Source organism: Thalassophryne amazonica, chromosome 10, assembly GCF_902500255.1.
Source record: "Thalassophryne amazonica chromosome 10, fThaAma1.1, whole genome shotgun sequence".
NCBI lineage: Eukaryota > Metazoa > Chordata > Actinopteri > Batrachoidiformes > Batrachoididae > Thalassophryne > Thalassophryne amazonica.
The window spans coordinates 34,528,654-34,551,066 of NC_047112.1; the positions used below are offsets into that span (position 1 = coordinate 34,528,654).

A 22,413-nucleotide genomic window follows, 5' to 3' on the forward strand; every position below is an offset into this window, starting at 1 on the left:
TCGATTGTTGTAATATTCTTCTTTCCTCTGCGTCCCTATGTCTTTGTATTCTTTCCTTCGCTAGCCGAAGTTGCTCAGCTAGTTCTTCATTATCTCTTCTGGCCAGATCCAGTGTGTCACAGAAGCTCTTGTGCCACTCTTCGGAGCCTCTATAGCCTGTGAAGGTCCAGTCGGCTGACTTATGGTGGGAGGGGACGGTTTTCAGTGGACCTCGATGTGCAGGCGGAGCTTTCAGGTCTCTCTCTTTATCCTCGTCTGCCTCCGTGTCACTGTTATTTGTGGCCCCCCCTGCTGGTCGTGGTGTGCGACCACTTACTTTCGGACTTGGAGACCTTGTATGATCCATTTGACAGACTGAGGACCTGTCTCCTTGTGGCTCTCGAGCTTTTAGTGTCAGTGTGAATTTGCCCTCCACATCCATGCCTTGGTCCTCTTCACGAGTTCCTAATACAAATTGTCCAGCTGTCTTCCCCATATCATGACGTTTATATGGGGGTGGCTCTGCTTCCCAGCTCGGTGCACTGGCTTTAGTCTCTTTGGATCTTTCCTCTGTCATTTTTTCTCTTTTCTGCTGTAGCCTCTGTGCTTCCTGCTTGAACAAGGCCAAAACTTCTTTTTCTTCAGTGCGTTTTTTGTTGTTATTTACGTTCTTCTGCTGATCTTTAATTTCTTTTTTCTGTATTTCTACCGCAACTGCTTCACACATCACCGGATCAAATGATCCCACCAAAGGCCATTGCCTGCCCCCATGTGACCTTTTGTGCCACTTTCTCATACATTGGTTGGCCTTAGTGCGTTTTCCTGGATATTTTCTTAGTACTAAGTCTAGTGGGGTACTTTCCCGACCTTGACCTTGAGAGTTACCCATGTAACCCTGACAAACGCTATGTGAGGTGTTTCTATGGTGTTCTGGTAGTCCCTCAGGGGCTGTCCTGATCCAGACCAATAACTTGCTGGCTGTAACACCTGTTTTGTATTTTAAACCCTTAAAAGGATTAAATTTCCAACTGCTATGCCCGTCTTCTTTTTCTTTAACTAAATATGAAAATTTACCTGTTTCCCACCGAACCTTCCTTGGGACCACAGTCAGAGTCAACCTAGGAAACAGTTCTTCACCTGGATCGGTTGGTAGTGTTACTAAATGATTTAATGGTATGCTAAGTTCTTTATTAGGGTCAGCACAAAGCAGCTCCAGCCACGGGGTTAAACCCTGATGCCACAGACGTCTTATCAGCAGCTCCCAATTAATTAGAGGGAATTGTTCTTTCTTTTGCTTCAGATTGATTACCTTAGTAATCTGCCATAATTTCTGATTGATCTCTTGTTCGTCCTGCCAATGTTCTGCTCCTACCCTGTCAAAATAGGTCCTTTCCAGCCAAAAATGTGTCCTGATTCCCTGGGTTTCGATGTCTCCGTCAGTCAAGTAATGTTCTGGGAGTATTATTTCATCATCACTTAAGTCTCCCATCAATGACTGTCCCAAGCATTGATCAGTCTGTCAGCTTTTTCACTATAATCTAAGCTTTATCTCTTTTGATTTATAACCAACTTTATTTATTTAATCCTCTTACAACCCTAACACCTCCTAATGTCTTTGCTCCCGACTTTCTATTTCCCTTCTAATTTTTTTTTTTTTTTTTAACTTTCTGCTTCTCGTCTTTTTCTGCTATGTTTGTTTATTAGTTTTCTCTCTTTGAAATAATATCTACCTTCTCTGTATTTACATAGCACTCTTCTCCTGTCTTTTTCTTCACTGTCTCTGTTTCACACTTTCCTCTCTGCCTGTCATGCACCTCCCAAGTCCTCCTGTTGGGTCTAAATACCTCCCCCTCGTACTCTTTCACATTAATCTTGTATGTCAGCCAGCTTGCAAGCCCTCACAGCTTTTTGCTTGCACCTCCCCGCTTACTCTCCACTCTCCCACACACAATTTTCAACAGCTTTATACACAAAAATTATTAAAAACAACTTTCTATATATCTCTATCTAGACTTCTGCCACTTTTCACTCCGCGGCTTTAAACAACCTTTTTATTCACTTAACACCAATGTGTTCTGTTTAAGCATGTATCTCTTCTTCACGTTAGACAGCTTCTCCGGCGCTGTCAGCAACTTCATATATTACCTTTTTTACAAGCCCTCTTTGAGCGTACAATATTTCATTTACTTCTACGCCTTACCGCGCCTCGCGTGCGTATCCTGTGCTTAATATATTATTTTTCACCAGCTCCTTTCTGAGCATACAATATTTCATTTATTTCTACGCCTTACCGCGCCTCGCGTGCGTATCCTGTGCTTACTATATTATTTTCACAAGCTCCTTTCTGAGCATACAATATTTCATTTATTTCTACGCCTTACCGCGCCTCGCGTGCGTATCCTGTGCTTACTATATTATTTTCACAAGCTCCTTTCTGAGCATACAATATTTCATTTATTTCTACGCCTTACCGTGCCTCGCGTGCGTATCCTGTGCCTTTCTGCACTTTCTTCTACCTTTTTTTCTTCACTTACTGAGCTCCTCGTGAGCTTAATGTGCCTTTGCACTGAAAATATTCTCTTTTTCTTTTCTTATAAAAAATTTATATTACTGTGTACTTAATTACTTATTCTTCTCCCACGCCCCACAAGCGTGTATCTGGTGCCTTACTGCACTATTTTCTGCTTCATTAATTCTCATGTATTCTGCACTAACTCTTCATTCATTTTATCTTTTTTTATAGTTTTTCTCTTTTCTTAAAAAATGACGTCCTTTATTGAGCTCTTTTACTTACTGTCAGCTGTGCCACTTTGCACTTTTAAATCTCTTTATCATGTACGGTATTTCTACTGCGCCCCCTCAGGCGCTTATCTTGTGCTTTCTCTGCACGTATTCTCTTGTTAAACTCTTTTTTCTCACTTATTTCACTTCAGTCTCTGTTAAACTCTTTAAATAACCTTGTATTACCTTGTATCTATTTGTCAGTATACTCCCCTAAATTAACCCCTACAGCGCATGCTATCAGCCGGCACATTAGTAACGAATTTCAACACCAATTATTCCCCAAGCATCCAGGTTAGTTCTCCACGCACTCTTTCCGCACCAGAGTTCATGAACATTCCTGACCTTTCACTCACATAGACATTCTTTTTCCCGGGAACACACACACCTTCTGAGCATTTTATCTACAAGGCCTGATAATTTTCAATCTTATCTTTTTTAGTCTCTTATCAATTTTCTTAGTCCAGGTTCTTTTGGGTAAGAGGCAATTAAAAATATCACCTGTCAACTTGGGCGGAAATCCCGACTCACTCCTCCAGATCGTGCAGAAGTTATAAAAGGTTTCTGCTTACCTTTTAGTCGTGATCACTGTTATTTACGGTCTGGAGGGATGAGCTGGACTGCCCCAAGCTGCCGGAATGCCCCTGGACCCTCCTGAAGCTGGCTCGCCAAGTTCTGTCGCGGCTCGTCTTTAGTCTTCTCAGGATGTCGTCTTTTAGATAACACAAACTAATTGCAAGTGATATGCTAGAAAATGACACAACACTTTAGAATAATTCAGCCTTAAGCAAGATAAAATGCACAGAGTTTTTAAGTTTATTTAAGCCTTTGACACAGAGCTTAGACAAACTGAGTCCTCTAGAGAGACTGAATATGACAACCGCGCTCGTCTATTTATTGGAGACCCGCGGGCATCGCTCCTCCTTCGACTTTTTTATTTATTTCATTCCCAAGACATGGTTTTCTATTGGAAGCGTCCTCTAGTGAACCCTAAGCAGGTGTTAGGCCATTATTTCAATGTGACAAACGCTCCCATTAAAACATGAAGGATTTACAACTGATTTTTTTAAAAGACCTTCAGCCACAGGTGCAGCTGGCCTGAGGCCCCCTCCGCACGTGGCCTCAGCCACACGTGCAGCTGGCCTGAGGCCCCTGCACGTGGCCTGCGGGAAAGCACCTAAAAGGCCTTGGAAAGCCCCTGACAGACTGAATGACTAATAGAGCCCTTTTTTGGGTTGAACACCTGCTAGTTCAACCAGAGGACATACAGTTCGGATCAGGACACTTGATAGTTCATCACAGTTCAAATATGGACCTAAAAATTCTTCTACACTGTACTCAAGGAAATTGTGCAGTATCGCAACCTGGTGGAAATTTACAATTAAATGTATAGTATCACTGGGTTTTTAAGATTTAATCATGAAAAGAATTTTCTTTGGCATCACTATAATTTCATTCCTTAGCATTTATAGAAGGGATTCATAATATGATATTGCCAATATGATCAAAATTCATGCTGTCTATAAACAATTTAGAATTTCAACCCCTGAAGGGAGAAATTCAAGGGATCAGATGCTATGACCAACATTTGGTAGATTTGGAAATTATTTACACGAATTATTACCTATTATGGCCGTTGATGTAAAATGGGATCACAGGTAATCTCAACATCTCACACATGCGCTTCCTCCTGCAGTTAGTCTGCATGATAGCGATGAAGGAAATGACAGTATACACTATGGAATTTCTCCCCAGATAAATATGTCCTCTTCATTAAAATGAGTTGTAATTTTGCAACATGTTACAAAAATAAACCTACATTATAATGCTTGGATTTCAGTAGAAACTAAATCTTCTCAGTTTTGTGAAGGAAGGGCCCTACAGCTTTAATGCAGGTAGAATTTCTGTATGAGTTTCTGGGCAAAGAAAAATTCAAGGTGACCATGTGTTCAAATCATTTTGCCTGAGTTGAAGCTTGTAATTGCTCACTTGTTGAAATGTCATGATGAGGGATGGGAATTGAGAACCGGTTCCAGTTGACAATTTCTCCCAAACTGATCAATCCATCTGCATTGTATGCTTTAGATGTTATCCATTCCTTCCGTCAATGCAGAGATGACAGTTCTGTGTTACATGCTCATGTAATAATTTGAGATGTAAGATCTTGATGTCAAACTTGGCATGAAAACATCTGTAGACATTAATTTTTCAGGAAATTAATAAGGCAATTGAAAAAAAAATGACATAAGCAGAAAAATGATGCGTTATATCAATAAAAACTTAACCCATTCCTCGTCATGAGTGTTGCAATAGTTTGTTCTCATATGTTCTTTTAATTCGGTGTGTTACATAATGTTAGCATATGAGCACACCTGATCTCCTCAGCTATTGGATGTGAAGCAGTTGGTCTTGATTGGTACTTGGCTGGGAGACCTCATGGGACTGCCAGGACCCATGAGCAAGTTTCTCAAAGTAGAACTGGAACTGTATCAGTAAGGGCTGCTGGTGGAAATGGGCCAATTCCTAATGGGGATACGTACTGCATCTGCTGTGGTGACCCTGAGTGGGGGGGGGGGGGGGGTAATGATAGTATGACCCTTGTTGGTGTACTTTTGAACATACAAGGGATTATGTAATACAATGGCTATCCGTACATAGCCGTATTCATATAGTGAAATTTTACTGGTACGTAGTGTCTCTTTCATTGGTCAATAAAGGTCATGTGATCATGAGGCTATATACTTATATAGGCGGGGGCGGGCAGGGAACTTGACTATATCTGGCTCTTTCATAACCTAGCGAACAGTATACATCCAGAGTGTGTTTTCATTGAGCGACCAGTCGCAGAAGTACGAATTCTCGCCTTCAGATTTGCCACTCCGCTGGAAGTGACATGTACCCCTCAAGAATTTGCTATTGATATGTAGATTCTGAAGCTAATTATCCACAACCACAAATTGTAACCATAATCATAACCGTAACCCCTAACAATAACAATGCTGTGCTACATACAAATGGATTTTGGAATTATTAATACGGCTATGTTAGATAATATCTGTGCTATAGAGGGTTTTCAATCACGTGACTGATTTGCTGCAGGACAGGTGCCGTCTCCATTCTGGATTACAAGGAGGCTGGCGCGTGATAGAAAAATGGAGAGAATGTGCGGTTATTACGATGCTTTAAATCCTCGAGATAAAGCTATTTATCGTGATAGATGTGTAGCAGTTGGTTCAGTGGATCCGTATCTTATACCAGATAGTGAATTTAGTGGTGATGTAACGAACTGGCCGACAGTGTCACACTGCGATATTGTGAACTAGGAAGCTGCCGACCAGGTCAGCCTTGCCAGCCTCCTGCAGAGCATCACAGCGGAGCTCTGAAATCGGAGGTCATCTTGGAAGTTCTGAGCAATTTCTCTCACTAGGCGCTAGAAGGGCAGCTTGTGGATCAGCAGCTTGGTGGTCGAGGACCACAGTGTAAATAAGCATCCGTATTGGAAGTGTTTTTGTGTTATCCTCGGCAGTATTTTTATGTATTCTTACATAATTTTATTGCCGAATAAAATAAAAATTCTGGGAGCAGTGGATTTCTGGTAGCGGCGGATCTCTCTCAGCGCCACGGTGCCGTGAGGCTTCTTCACACTGACGTTGAAGCTTCTGCAATTGTTGGCCAAATGCACGTAGCATATCACAGCAGCCACCGCGTGGTAATCCAGAATGGGCACGGGACACAAAATGACGTGACCGATACGTCATATGAAAACCCTCTATAGCTACTTCCTTATGTAAATTCAACACAAGATAAACAGGAAAAACAAACCCTCACATTCAACCTGTCTGGGATGGATTCATCTACTCATTTATATTTTTGGTGCACACTCCAAATACAAAGTGTGTGTGTGTGTGTGTGTGTGTGTGGGGGGGGGCGTTAGCCCCCCCCCTTCCTTCGCCTATGTTTAGATTGAAGAAAGTGCACTGTGTATTGCTCCACATAAATGTCATCTGCAAATAAGGAAAGGGCGGGACGTTGAGCAACACTGGTCTCATGCTTTCATAATTTTTCTGTTAAAATTTCAGCGCCACTAAACAGTTGTAGCAGCGAGAAGAGTTAAGTGTAGACCTTTAACTCGTTCCCATGTGAGAACGTCGCGCGACACTCGGGTCAGCTGACTGCGGGCGCCATTTTGTGTCAGCCATTTCCTCCAGCGATCACTGGTAGGACGCTCCGACTGGCCTCCGCCACTTCACCCGCCCGGAGGAGACTGACGACCAGCGGCCCAGCCTGACTTTAACCGGGTGGATGAGACACAGAGTCGGTGGTCGGTCACCGCCCTCCAGACCTCTGCAAGGCCCGCGGGAAAGAAGCGGTACAAGTGTGAGACAGCCATGGCTTTGAAGATTGTCAAAGGGAGCATCGATCGGATGTTCGATAAAAACCTCCAGGATTTAGTACGTGGCATTAGGAATCACAAGGAGGATGAGGTAATGCGGCCCGACGAGCAAATGTCACCTGGAACATCTCTCGCCTTTAGGGAAAACCGTGTTGACTAGCAAGCTAAGGCTAGGTAAATGAACGTTATGTTAGCCTGAGCTTAGTCATACCACCGTTAGCTGCTGTGAAACCGCACAAACCCATCGCTCTGATTCTGTGCTGGCGTGGGGGTGTGAAGTTTGTAGCCTCACGAAGAGTTCATGACAGCTCAGTTTGAGGAAACAGCCCCCTCCAGGAGCAATTTCCCAATAATCTCTATAGGCGTAGTCGGGGGTGGATTTTTGGGGGTGCACCCCCCCCCCACGAAAGTCTGCACATTGACAGCAGAAACGAGGCTTTGAACCAGTTGCATTACAAAATGCTTCAAGTTTTTGATTTGCTTAAAAATGAAGCGATAGCGTTTGACAGTCACTGTTTTGAAGCAGTAAAAAGCTGAAATGACTTAAGAGTGGTGATGCAAACTCTGTGCGCTCTGCACACTGGGATATATCCACGACTGATCGCTCATGTTTTTAATATGTCAGACTGGAAAGTTTAAAGTGTAGGTGACACCAAAAAATGTGCACACATCATCGCCAAAAATGATGAATGTTGATATTTAAAAAAATCCTGAACAATAAAAGTCGATAAGTGTGCAGGTGAAGGACAAACTACAGCTGTCTGAAGCCTGCGCTCTATTTCAGCCCTCAGCCGCAGCCGTATCATCATCACCAGAACGACACCTGCTGATTCAAGCCCAAATCAATTGTAAACACGGTGGAGGTCGAGGTGTTTTCAGACGATTTTTTTTTTTTCTAGTGTGGAGCTTCTTTTTTAAGTCCAGTCTGAAGCTGTGGGACACAGCCTTATGGTTTGGAGTCTTATTTAGACCACAATGAGAGAGACTAAACCTTGGACGAAAACCTTCAGTCTGACAACAGTGACGATATTGGCAGAGTTCAGAACACAGAATGGTGATTATAAAAAATAATAATGAAGGTGATTTTGGTATGCAGGTGGAGATGATAAACTTTTTTGCCAGCTCTTTGGTCATAATCAACTGATTTTAAAAATAGTTTTATCATCTGTGATATCAGAAAAGGTGATGAGGAAGTTTGGATTTTTTTATTTATGATTCCCCCCCCCCGAGAAACGGGTACATACATTTCAAATCTGAAAAATGTCAGGAGGGACTGAAAATATCTTCTTTTTTTTTCTTTCTTTCTTTTTTTTTTATATTGTTTCCTTCTTGAATACAGTTAGGGCTGGATCCAGAGTGAAAATCTGACAGATGCATTTTTGCCCAATGATAAAATAAAAATCGTACGCGTCTTGTTATTCAATAATCTTAATTCTTTTATTCGTGTGCAACATACACTGTCACACTTCTTTTAATATATTTATTATACTTCATGGACCATAGTGAACACTTCTTATTTGTATAAATATGATGTCCTAAAAAAACTATAACAAAAATTGACTGTAAACAGGATTAAATTTATTGCCAAAATCTTTCAATTATACCTGAATCTATATATGATTTTTTTCAATTGATAAAATCAATCAAGTGTGACTGCATATATTCTTAATAATAATATACTGAGATAGACAGTTCACAGAAGACATTTTCTATTGATACCAATCAAAATTAGAAACAGTCCAACAGGTAACAATATTCATCATGTCCATGACTAAATATACTAAAACAAATACATCAGTTGTACACATATCACAGTTATGATATTTGTACAGTTGTGATGTATTTGTGTGATATGTGTACAATTGTGATGTATTTGTTTTAGTATATTTAGATTTTGTTGTGATTTGGCACTTTATAAGCTGATTAAATTGAAATTGAACATTTTATTGAATCTTAAAGTAAATAAATATGAAATTGGTCACCAGATCCTTAAACTTTGGACATAATAATCTCTACATGGTGGATCCTTGATCTCTGGACATAAATAGGAATAAACTAAATCTGTAGTTTTTGTCAAAAGCATTTCCTTTCAGACATTATTGGCATAAATGTCTTTCCATATATCTGAGCTGATTCTTACAGCTGCTGTGCTGCACTTCAGGATGTAATTTGTAAAGAAATACAGCACGTTTCATTTTGGGATTCAGAAATGTTTTAGTCGATTGTAGTTTCTTGTCTGTATTACATCGTTTGTAACATGTCATTTTATTTAAAGCGGCAATTCGTTTTGAAGTTATTCCGACCGGACTCTGTCTCGGCCGCACAGCATTTGGAGCTGTGCCAACGGAACGGAGGATGATTCTCGTTTCTTGACTGCAACAAGATAAGAGTCCCAGTTAGTGACTTTAATCCACACAAAAGTGACTCATGATATTTTAATGGCTTTGAGAGGGGTTAAGAAGCGGACTTACCGCTTCTGAAGAGCAGCGAATCAAAGAGCTACGAGCCATTGAATCGAAGCATTGCTTAAATGGTTCACAGCTTCAAAGTGGAGTCACGCTGCAGAAACGGTTGATTACAGACCCGCTGCAGACCAAACCCTGAATATCCGACTTTATTTGTACATCCGTATGACTCTGTAACTCGGAAAAATCCGTATAATTTATGGACTATAGGTTGACATGAAAACCAAAGCTGTGTTCACCGCGGGGACACGTTTGGCACTACTCGGGATTATTCAAGTTTTTTTTTTTTTTTTTACCGATGACGAACAATGTGTAAAAAAAAAATAAAAAATTTGACCGATGCAACTGCATAGGTCCAAACCGGTCTGGATCCGGGCCTGAGTTTGTGTACTGTACATTAGTAGTGCAACACGTTATTATAAAACCCTAAACACTGTCATCTTTCAAAAGTAAAACACAGTATTAGAAGTCACAGTTTCTCGGTATTATATACATGAACTAAAAAGTTGTTGCTTTTTTCACATGCTTTGAACCCTGTGGCTTAAACAACCGAAATGCATCCATTAATGCATTGATTGGTAGAGTAAAAGACATGTTAGTGAATATAAATTCTTACCTGTTAGTTTCAGTGGGATTCATCTGAAGAAATAAAGCGTCGTTTTTTAAAATCCAAAACAGTGTGTAAACTGTGAAGAAAAGTCCCTACACAGCTGCACCGTGAGAGCTCCTCTCCCCCACCGAGTCTTGGCAATTAAATTATCCCGTCAGCCACAAAGAAATAAAATAATGTTAAAATTAGTCTGTTTTGTTTGTGTCGAGAGGACTGTAACAGTGTAACGTCCAAAGTGAACCTGAGCTACATTACCTACAGTGCTCCCTGTATCGACCGGTCAATCACATCTTGCACTTAATGATGACATCATCAGCAAGCGACAGGCAGCCAGTCTGCCACAAACGCAACAGATGGATTATTGTTTGGTTTTAGGGTTTACAAACGTTTTTGACCATTAAACTTTGTTCTGTTTACCAGCAAAAAAAAAAAATGTTATTGGAACTCAGTTTATTGGCAGATAATTGGTCCGATGACGGTTTTAAAACTTAAAACTTATCTGAAAAGCTAATCTGCTAGCAAAAATATTAGCTTCTATAATTATCTGTTATCTGATTAGCTGAACTGTGCCCACCACTGACTACAGGTATAATCTGTTAATTGCGTCTGGGACTGATGGAATGAGTCTCTGCTGTGAATGGATCCTCTTGTTCCCCAGCGGGCCGCTGTGCACTGCAAGTTAAGACTCCCAGTCCCTCATCTGCTCATAACGTCTCAGTCTGCCTGTGACAAAATCATCCCATGATCCACAAAACAATAAAATAATGTGTAAATACTCAGTTTTGCCTCCGTGTCGAGTGGAGAAGCTGCAGACACCGTGCGTGCACGCTTGCCAATATGTGTTCCACCTGGCGATCAAAAGGATTCTGCCGGTGAGAATTAACCATTCTGACACTGAAAACACCATGCAGCTCTGACCCAAACCACTCAGTGCATATGGGGCTGTCAGTAGCCTCTAAAAATCCATAAATTAATGGGATTATTAAGATAATGGATCCGGCGCTGATATCACTTCCTCCTTCTTCTCCAGTTTTAGGACTCGCCAGGAAGTTCCTGGTTTTTAGTGGCGTGCAGCTCAAAATCCGAATATTTATCTTCAGTAACTGCGAACCAGGAAAGGATAAATTCCAAGCTGTTGTTTAATTTTTGTCTTGAATACTCAAAAAAAAAAAAAAAAAAATTTACATATCGTGTCACCTGCACTTTAAGCGCGTGGGTGAGATGTTTTTATTGACGGTCACATTCGTTACAAGCGACAGAAAAAGTGATGACTTGCAATTCATTTTCAATCAGAGTGGCTGTTTAGCAGCAGCAGGAGAACAAGGTTGCTCTGCTGTCATCTCGGCGGAGCCAAAATAGATCTGAAGTCTATTTTATGCAAATGTTGAGTGAAGTGACACAGCGACTGCCAGTCCGAGCAAATGGGCAGCGTAACTTCAGCTGGTTGTTCACTTGAACAGAATAATCGAAGATGGTGGAAAACACTCCAAAACAGCTGTTTCTGTATAAATCTGTTTTCTAAATGTTAGTAAGAAATAAATACTTATACATCTAAAAATGCTGTTTTTTTTTTTTTTTTTTTTTTTTTTTTTTTTTTGATAACCTCTCGGGTTGCCCGTCAAGCGGCAAAGGCAAATACTTGTTGCTGTCTTTTGTTGCTAATGTTGCCATAGCTTTATGAATGTGCGGATTGATTGCAGTAAATAGCATATGCGTAATATTTTGCAGAGCTCCTTGGAAGGAAGTGACGGCAATGTGCAGGTTAATGGACACAGGCTGTAAAGAACAACAAATAATGGTCGGAGTTGTGTTTTCTGAGAACAGACGTTAAACTATTTCTCGCTTTTATTTTGCGTTGATGCAGATTTTTCAGTTGCCTTGAAGCATATGTTTGTGTGGATTTTGTGGGGAACACTGTTTGAGGAAGAAGTGCTCCGCATACAACATTCCAGTCTGGGTAGTATGTGCAAGCTTGTGAGTGTGCACAGTGTTTTGATTACAAAAACCTGTGGTGATGTATTGTAATAGGATCTTCTAACTTTTTGTTGAATCATAATGCAGCTTAATATGTTTATTATTCTTTCACTCCAAAACTGTGCTAATTTATGAGATGGGAACATGGTGGTCACCTCAAAGAGAATGGTTGCAGTCAGTTAGATCTTCCACTGTAAGACTTCATTGTGAATTCATCATAACAACACTTATTGCTGTGGCGGCGCTACGCCATAGCCCAGTGGTCACGTGACCACAAACAGTGTGCCGGTGAAAACAAGCATCGCATTCACTGGCGTCCGTGTTGATTACCGTGTTAGAGTAGTGAATATTCATCGGCTTGTTCTCGATGTTTTAGCATGTATGTAAACAACAGAGAAATCCTGTGTTTTCTCACCGGCCCTTTAGGTTGGTTACAAAAGACCCGGTTGTAGTCAAGTTCCTGTATTTCTGCCCTCGCCTATACCAATCAGTATATGTTCAGTATAAACTTTATATCATCTCTGTAGTCCCATTGGTTGCGGAGCTACAGCAGGAAATGTTTTTCACACAATTTTGTCAGCCTGGACTTTGACCTTTGTCTGATCCTCTCCAGAAGTAAATCATCTCGATATCTGCCCAAGTAATATTCCAACCAAGTGTGATGAAAATCTCTCTATCCATTTAAAAAAAAAAAAAAACAAAAAAAAAAAACATTTTTACAGATGGATAGATGCACATATATGAGTGTTTGGAATATACTGCCTCACTAGCATGCTGGTTAATGAAGCTGTTCTGTGCAGTATATGATTGATCACTGTTATTGCTGCATTCTGTTTTTCCGGTGTGCACTGGCTGGTAAGCAGGTCATCTCTGGTAGTGGTTCATAGGAACAGACATTCATTTTTTCAGCTGTTGTGTTAGTTGCTGTTTGGTTATGGCATTTATTCATGGTGACTTGAAATGAGCATGACTGCTAATTGTAGTTTATCTCTGGAGCCTGACATGAACAGAGGTGTGAGGAAAAGCTTAAAGTAATGATGTCACAGTGATCGTTCATATGGGAAGTGGGCAGACTTGGAAGATTTTACACTCCCAAAACTGAGTGTGATAGGACATTAAAAACTGAGGTATCGAGGTTTTCACTGTTGGAAACTAGAACACTGGTTCGAAGCAGTGTGTTGAAGCTTGTAGCAAATTACCAGATTGTTCAAAATACTAAAGCCATGTGTCCATATAGTGGCTTTTCTGGGGGAAAATGCAGAGTGACTGCCTACAAATAGGGCTGTCACGATTAGGAATTTCTGGAGATGATTAATTGTCAGGCAAATAATTGCAATTGATGATTATATTGTCTATTTTTTTTCTTTTTTCCCTTCTTTATATTGTACTATCGCGATATGATTACACAACTCTGGAAGAACATTTGGCTTCTCTGAGTGGAGAAACCGGGAATAGTGCAACATTTTTATTTTCATCTTCATTTTACATATAGTCCCAACTTTTTCTGATTTGTGGTTGTTTCTGTTGCATTTCTGAAATTACAGAACTGCTATAAGGAAAAGTGTGAACATTTTATTGTGTTTTAAAACTTTGTGGAGCAAACGCAAACACCAAACTCTTATAAAGAAGGAACAAACCTGGACATGTGCAGGAAAACTGATATAAACTTAACAGAACAATGCAGGCTGATTAGACTCCCCATATCTTTTTTTTTTTTTTTTTTTTTTTTTTTGTATAAATAAATCAGAATACAATAAGCGGCAACTCACTTTGAAATAATTAAAACATATAGCTACAGCTTAATAACTTCGAAAAATAACAGAAATCAGCAGCTTGTATTTTTATTCTGACTCCAGTTCATTTTAGGGTGATGAAGTCATCATTTTTTTTCCCTCATCAGTCACGTTTTGTGCTTGAACACTACATTAAGCTCAAGATTGAACAAATACATACCTTTGGAAAATAACAGCTGTTAAAGTTCAGCTTTTTGTGATCTGTGCCTCTGAGCATTACTGCACAGCTTTTCTGTAATTTTTGCTCAGTTCATTTATATATTCTCATTTTTTAAGGATTTTTTTAAGGATATTTGACCGTTTATTTCATCTCATGATCTCATAAATTCAGTATACAACGCGCACATGGTGTGAACAGGACGGTGCCGTCAGAACCACACCGGTACAGAGAGTAAAGGCAGCGCCATGGTTTGGTATTTTATATATATGTTCACTCGGGTTAAAATCTTCTCTCTCTGCTCCGCGCTCGCTGTTTCATGTGATGCTTCACAGCAGAACGTAACGTCTCGTGCCTCCGTTCAGGAATCTTGCTCCCTCAGTCTGCAGCGAGTTGGTGGGCGCGCGTGGAGTCAACTCACACACACACACACACACACACACACACACACACACACACACAGCTCCTTCGGTAAACTGCGCATTTTAAAAGGTTTTGAACAAGACGGCTGCTGTTTTAATCGGCTGTCTTATGCAAAATTTGAATGTCCAAATGACGGCAGGATGACTCGCTGCCTAAAACTATGAATTGAGAGAAAAATCAAAGACTTAAATAAAATAAACGACTCGTCGACTACTAAATTAGTTGTTAATTTCAATCGTCAACGTAGTCGTGACTAGTCAAGCCAGCCCTACAAAACCGAAATGCATCCACAGCGATACGTGGCTTTGGAACCAGAACCTCCTCACGCTCCATGTTATCCGAGCCTCGCTAACCATCCGACCAAGACGAGAGGAAAGAGTGAGTGAGACAGCGTGCGGCTGCTGCTGCATGATGACGTCAGATTCCGAGTCGTTTTATGCAACTTTTTTGATAATATAAATAATTCACGGTAATTGCGATTATGAAAAATATTAGCGAATATGAAAAATAATCGCGATTGGCAAATATTGTAATAATTGTGACTGCCCTACCTAAAAACAGCTTTTTGTCTTTTCCGCATTCTGTTGCAGGCAGGTGGTTCTATTTTTAGACGTTTTATGTTGTAGTACATATGCCATGTGGTGCTGCAATGTCCCCAGAAAAAACCAGAAGACTAGAGCATGCGCATATGCCGTGTAAAGGCTAATCAGTGTAGCACCAAAAGGCTACAGCTTTCTAACGCGACAGAGTACAATAAAGCCTATGGACCCCAGGAAGAGTAGCTGATGCAGTTATACTGCAGATGCTAATGGGGATCCAAATAAATAAACAAATAAATAATAAAGCCTTGCGTGGACAGAGAAAGACTGTCCACGCTGATCATCTGAAATAGACTTAACTGCATATTTAAAGCAAAGCAGTGTGTTTGTTTTTTAAAAACAACAGTCCGCTCTACAGGGGAAGTGGCTATTCGCCTGGCGTCTGGCTGCTGTCGCTCTCTGTCCGGTGTGAGAGTCTCAGCACTCACCTCAGACCGAGTCACAGCTCCGCCCCCGGCCACACAGACAGTCTCTGAAAGACGATCCTCTTGGCAAAGGTCCACTCTTTCTTCTGTGTTTTGCTCAGACTCGCACTGAGTGTTTCACTTTTTAATTATTGTGTTTTTGGGCAACACACAACGCTTCACAAACACTGTAACAAATAAAATAATAAAAAAACTGACTGCGAGGCGTGCATGTTCAACCTCCAGCTGAAATGCATCTGCTGAATTAGAGAAAGAGGAATAAAAAAAGTGAGCACAGGACGCAAAGCACAGGACGCAAACGGCTGTGCTCGACGGCACAGCGTCGAGCACAGGACGCAAACAAAAATTAAACAGGTTTAATTTTTTAAATTAAACAGGTTTAATTTTTGGCATCAGATTTGCTTCGTCCTTTGCGCCCCTCGCGCTGTTGTGGCGTCGAGCTGCTTGTCTCGGCACTGAGTTGCTTCCATGCAGCATCGTCATGACGACACGACGCAACTGGGAGCAGCCCCGGTGTGAAAGGGGCTTTACGGGCCCAGAGAGGAAGAGTCTGACACATCAGAGGAGGAGTTTTAAGGCTGATATAAGACTGACTTTTGGTTGTGCAAGTAACTTTTTTTGGTGCAAGTAATTTTTTTTGTTACTAGCACCAGTACAAGTAGGTTTAAAAAATGCATTTCGACTCCTGCATCGCCATTTCAGCAAAATGTCAAGGACTTTTAATGCTGGGCCCTAGAAGTGGGCTAGCTACCAGGGTGTCTGTGCACTTTTTTTTTCATTTTTTTTTTAATAGTATATCAAAGCTGTTTATGTGTTCATGTTTGCAGTGTAAATGGTGATCTTTAAGGATAGCTGTTTTGCAGATCATTCATGCCTGATCTTTTAATTCAGCATAATGCCCAAGGTATTCTCACGGTAACCCAACCTGGCTAGCCGGCCTAGATAAGCTGGTGGTTACCCAGCCAACAGTGGACGTGCTGCTAAAATATTAATACACTGTGTGTTGACTCCTCTGTGAGCGTGTGGACTTTTTCCTGACCGGCCTACAGTCTTGACTGTATTGCATTTGTTATTCACATGGGCTGAGTCCTTGCACAGTTTTTTCATTCAGTTTCTCCCTTTTGTTTCCAAAAAGGAAGGAAATTGGAAAAATGATGTACAGTCTTTGTAAAGTGGTGTAACCTCAAACTACCAGTAAGAATGTGAATCATTAAATACTGAGTATCTGCCAATACAGAGTCCTGAGCTGATACTTGTATTTTTGTAGATCATACAGTTGAACAGGGCACATTGCAAGTTACATCAAAGTCATCCAGTGTTTATTCTTAACAATTGAACAGCTTTGCAGTGCATTAAGAAAAAAAACTTGTCTGCAATTCAAGCTACTGCTTAGCTTAAAAAAAGATTGTGAACAAATGGAATTTATTTTTTCATTGCTCTTTAATGTCAATTCCATGACAAAGGGAAGATTATGACTGTTTTATTTATGACGTATAGGTGCCAGTGATGCTAATTAAATGCAATAAGTTGAAAAGAAAATGGTAGTACACACTCCTGTACCGTTAGTGGTGGTAATGTGCCAAGAGGTTGTCAATGAAAACCAGGAAAAGGCAGTAGAAGGCAAGACTAGATAAAAATGTACTGACAGTAAAAAAACTTAGAGTGTGAAGCAAATTGTAAAAAGTGACATGATATTGAATGGTTTGAAACCACCAGACAGCCAGAAGGTAACAGAATGTTGACAGTAATTGGCGTGTATTCACGCAACATTTTGAGTAAAGAGTGCATGGAGTTCCGTAAGCATCGGCCGTCAGAGATTGCGACAATAATGGTAGACCCTGCTGGTTCAAAAAACAGCTGCAGTAGTGGTGTAACAGATCATGGTACAGACCGCCCACCACGGATCGACACTTAGGTGAACCATGGATTATTTCCAAAGTTTACATAAGTGTGATATTATTATTATTATTTTAACATTTATTGTGTGTCATGGCGACTTGTTTTTAAAGAGATAACTGCACTTATTTCAATGCATTTGCAGTAAAATCAAGTAGAGGGGCAGCATGTGCACGTCGTGAAAACAGCCTTGTGTGGGCCTATGGAGTGCAGCTTTTCCGTATTGATTTCCTCAAAAGCCGCATTAATAAATCCACTGTGTGCCCTGTTGATGAATAGATGAAAACTCTGATCGTATCCGAAAAGAATCAGCCCAATAAAGGCATTTTTTGATTAGTCACTTAAACTTGATTCACTAAAAAAAGTGCACCTTTCCTTTTGCTTCATCTATGAGGTGGAGTGAGCAGCCAGGGGATCAAACACAGTGGCATGTATTTTTTAAAAATACATGAACACACTGGTTCCCTTTTAAATATACGTCTCTTTTAGATCATCAACAGTGCGCGTCTGTCTCGCTGTTTCATTGCCGAGTCGGTGAACCCCCTTTCTCTTCTAGTCTGTTCTACAGCTCACACAGAATGTGCAGGGGCAGACCCACAGGAGTAAGAGGTGGGAACACCCCCCCAACCCCCTTAAATGTCCTCTTTTCAAGCCATTTTAAAAATATTTTGGCACATAATAAATATAACGCAATGCTAAAATACCCTCGACTGTATGAGCATTGTGTTCTTTATAATTTTCAGTTGTTTAATTCATTAAGATCCTATTGCCTTACAATTTATACATGTTAAATAAAGCCCTCTATCAATCAGTCACGCATGTTAACATCCACGAATTGTTTTGTAAATCCTTCCAGAGGTGTTATCAGGTTACATAAACAGTGCTTTCACTTTTAGAAGCATCGATTTCTCGCTAGCTTTTACATAATATATGAGAAAGGTGTTATTTCTAACCAAAAATGAAGCAGAGTTAGCGGCACCAGTAAGTGATGTCGCCACGCTAATGTCTGCAAGATCATGCCATAAAATTAGGTACAGAATGCGACTTTTTAACCTCTTAAAATACCTCTCACAATAAGTCAAGGATAGCCATCTTCGAACTTGTCCAAGGTCTGTGTCCCAAGAATGTTCCCTGTGAATTTGAAGACTGTGGCACTAATAAAATAGACGGACGGACGGATGGATGGACGGCAGGTGTTCATAATACCCGATAGACATATGTTGGCCTCGGGTAAAAATATTTCTATTTTCCAGATTCTTCTACAATGAAAAAGATATTGTTTAATATATTATATTGACTTATGATTTGTATTATTTAAGAATAAACTAATGCAGTTTGAACTATGCTGACTTTGAAACCAAGATTGATTTTGTCTTAGCCCACTGAATCGAGTGAAATGAATTGAAAAATACTGATACAAAAATTTGATTGTGGACAGTCACAAAAAATGTTCAAAGTTACATGTCTCATTGCGTTACATTGCAACATTTCAATTTAATTTTTACAAAATTTCTTTGGGGAGATGGCCCTGGACTGACCTAAGTGGACACGCCCATGCCCCATAAGTGCTAGCTTTGGTGCATATCAGTACCTACTAGTTGGAAAACCCTGAGATTCAGGCCATGGCACTTGGCTCAAAGGCACATATCAATGTGTCACTTCTGAAATGGACCACAAGTTGAGACTCGTGTTTAATAAAGCTGATGGTGATCAGTCAAAAAAAAAAAAAAAATGCTTTGAACGGATCTAATACCAACTTTTGAGGTGGAATTGGAACATCCCATCTCTGGTTTCTGACAGAAGGATGATGTGTGTTGCCCCTGTGCCATTAAATTCTGTTATGTCAGTGCATTCTGAATTTGTCACTGAAGTGCCTGACTGAGTGGAAAAGAACAAAATAGCTGTTGATGTTGGATTCCTCCAGCATTATGGTTTCTCCAGCAGCAGAGCGTAATGCTGCCACGTCCTCCTCCTCCTCCTCCTGTGCTGTCTTATGACCACACACACATGACCAACACACACACTCGCTCGCTCTTTCACCATATATATTTGATAGCCTTGCTTCTCTCAACTGTGGCTGACTCATTATCAATGAAAAGTCAGGAATAAGCTTGTCCTCACTTGAATAAAATGTCCCTTTTCTTCCTATTCCAGACCTTTTTGTTTCTTATACTTGGGGTCATCTGAGTAGCTGCCTTTTCACTAACGTAATTCAGGCGTTATCCAGTTTGTTAAAATTCTTGATGAAATAATGATCTCTTGTTCAGATGACTGTCCTCTATTTGACATAAATAGGCTGAGCTATGAAATAACTTTGTGTTTAATCCTGTGTTTAACAACTTTGTAATTTGTGTTACTATGTAAACATTTGGTGGTGATTTATGTTCACTGTCTTTGTTGTGCAGCCATTAGGCATGGCCTTTTATTTCTGGCACTTCTATATAAATTACGCAGGTATTTTTAAAGCCTGTTCAATACTCCTGCAGTGGATAAGTGGCCTTGCCCCAATTTGATCTGGTACATTATAGGGTTGAATGATTATTTATATTAAAATTGAGATCTCTATTCAAACTTTAATGTGATCTCATTTTGTTTATGAGAGTAGTTCAAACCCATTGTATTTCTTGGCATCAGAGCTAACTAAAGAAGCATGGTGGTCTCTCAGACTATGTGGTACAGAGCAGCTGAAATCAAAAGTAAATTCAGTGAGAGGAAGTGAGATGCAGACAAAAGCTCTTATCAAACTTTAGCCTTGATTGGAATACCATACATCATGGCTTTAGACTTTAGATGCTTTGCTGCATGGGGAACCTCTGGCCAATTATTTATTTATTTTTGTACTGCGCAGCAATTGCATAATTGGAATACTGCATCTCATAGCTAATTGACTTTGTGGTAATTGTGATTTTATGCAATTGCAAGATTGTGTAATGGAACTTGTGTACTGCATTGGTAATTGTAAATAAATAAATTAAAATAAAAAATAATGCAGAGATGCAGACATTTGTACCTGTCTGCAAAACAGTGTTACATGCACAAATCTGTGCAAATGTGCCAGATATGATTGTCATAACATCACTGGGTGCAGTTCTTTAGATAATGATGACTGTGAAGAAGATTCTGATGAAGATGGCGATGGAGAAATGGAATAACTGATTACCACATTCTTGTTTAATAATAAAATCCATAAATAATGATGAAAGTAAGTTAAGTCAGTTGCAGGCTTTGTGTTATTTTGATTTTGAGATATATTAAATAACATATACTTGAAGTATGTTGAAATTTTGGGCCAGTGGTTCTCACTAATGCTCAAAATTCACGTTTGTGGGAAAAAAGTATGTTGTTTGGTTTTCATTTGCCCACATTTTCAGACCCACCACAGACGTAGGTCATGGTGTCAAAAATCCAAAGGAATATTGATTACACAGTCCATGGTCTACTGGTACAAAAAAAAAAATGGTTTTGGTCTCTATAGATAGTTTTCTTCTGTGTGACAACTGTACATAGGGTGAATTTTTTTAACTTCTTACTTTAAGACATTTTAATTCATAAAATTCCACCCCTTCATACATAAATGGGTTTATCGTGAATCAGTGCAAGTGGGGTAATGCCCAGAAAAGGGGGTCATTTCGGCTTTTCCGGGTCTCTATAGAAAACCAGTGTCAACATCCACATTGATCTTGTGAGCTGGGTTTTTGTGTGTGTGTGTGTGTGTGTGTGTGTGTGCGCTAAATGTTTATTTTGATGATGTACTTCATACTGTCACTAGCTGAGTTAGCAGTTCTACGCACAGGTAATGAATTTTAGCCATGTCATTGTGTATTTCATGTCACTTTAGTTAAGGTGTAGTAAGTTGCATTGTGTGTATGTTGTCGTCATTAATTTTCATAGAGCAATTTGTGACATTCATGAGACTCAAGTGAATGATGATAAATAGGTGATAGCATGTCATAGCACTGCAATGCTCTGGCATGCCGTACACAGCAGGTACATTTTAATTGGAAAAAAACACCTTAACTCGCACGCGGCACGTGCTGGCCCATACGGATTGTAATTAAAGTGCAAAGTAGCCAGCTGCTACTGCGTAGTAAGTAAAGTGTGATGCTTGCTACCTGACCTGAGTACCACGTGAACTGCAAAAATAAGGGCTCCAGTGAGCGGGTCGTGATATAACATGTAAGGCTGACTCTGTGTGTGTGCGTGCGTGTGTGTGTGTGTACTTAACACTTTCTACCTAAGGGCCCCAAAGACCTCCCCCTTGGTGCCCCAGTCACCATACCAAGTTTCATGTCGATTGCTTAAGTAATGAAACTGTGTTTTCATCCTATCCACAATTGTGCAGCCCTATTATCTGTTTTGTTTCAAGATTAAGGCTTTGAATTTTTTTTTAAAACCACTTAAAAACTGAGATCATGATGATAAACTATAAACATTTATAGTACTCATTTAAAAAAAAGTGCTCAAAAAGTCTGAATGTATTAAAATCTAATATAAAGCTGACCACGTGTGCATCTGTGTGTGTGTTCGCTATGCACAGCCACAGTAATTAACATGGTTGGCACAGGTTAAACCTGAATCAAAAATGTGGACTTTTGAACACCTGTTTAAGTTTCATTAGTGACCTGTGGTGGGCCTGTTCCTTCTGCAATAACATGAAACAGTTGGCTCTTGCCTCTCACGTCTCTCTCTGTTTGCATGCAAGAAAAAAAAAATCTTCCTGTGTGCAACAACTGCAGTTTTTTTTTTTTTTCAGACTTGAACAACTGTTATACTTACACAAACTCCTCACAATGACAATAGATCAAGGTTTAGAAATGCCATATTTGTAATTTATTTAATTTTAATAAATACAAGGTTTCTTACAGAGAAACAAACTACAAGAGACATAACATTCTTTTTTGTCCAGTGTCCACACATG

At 40.0% G+C, this 22,413-nt stretch overlaps 1 protein-coding gene across 5 annotated transcripts in view; it reads left to right on the plus strand.

Annotated features, from left to right (window-relative positions):
- Nucleotides 1–6,946: 6,946 nt before the first annotated feature.
- The window catches only part of ap3d1 (adaptor related protein complex 3 subunit delta 1), a 96,347-nt gene continuing 80,880 nt past the window's right edge, over nucleotides 6,947–22,413 (plus strand). For 3 of the 5 annotated variants that reach the window (XM_034179760.1, XM_034179761.1, XM_034179764.1), the window contains exon 1: nucleotides 6,947–7,244. In XM_034179760.1, the coding sequence (XP_034035651.1) occupies nucleotides 7,149–7,244 (96 nt within the window). In that variant the 5' untranslated portion in view covers nucleotides 6,947–7,148. The remainder of the gene's footprint in view (nucleotides 7,245–22,413) is intronic. The other 2 variants (XM_034179763.1, XM_034179765.1) reach the window with 1 other exon arrangement.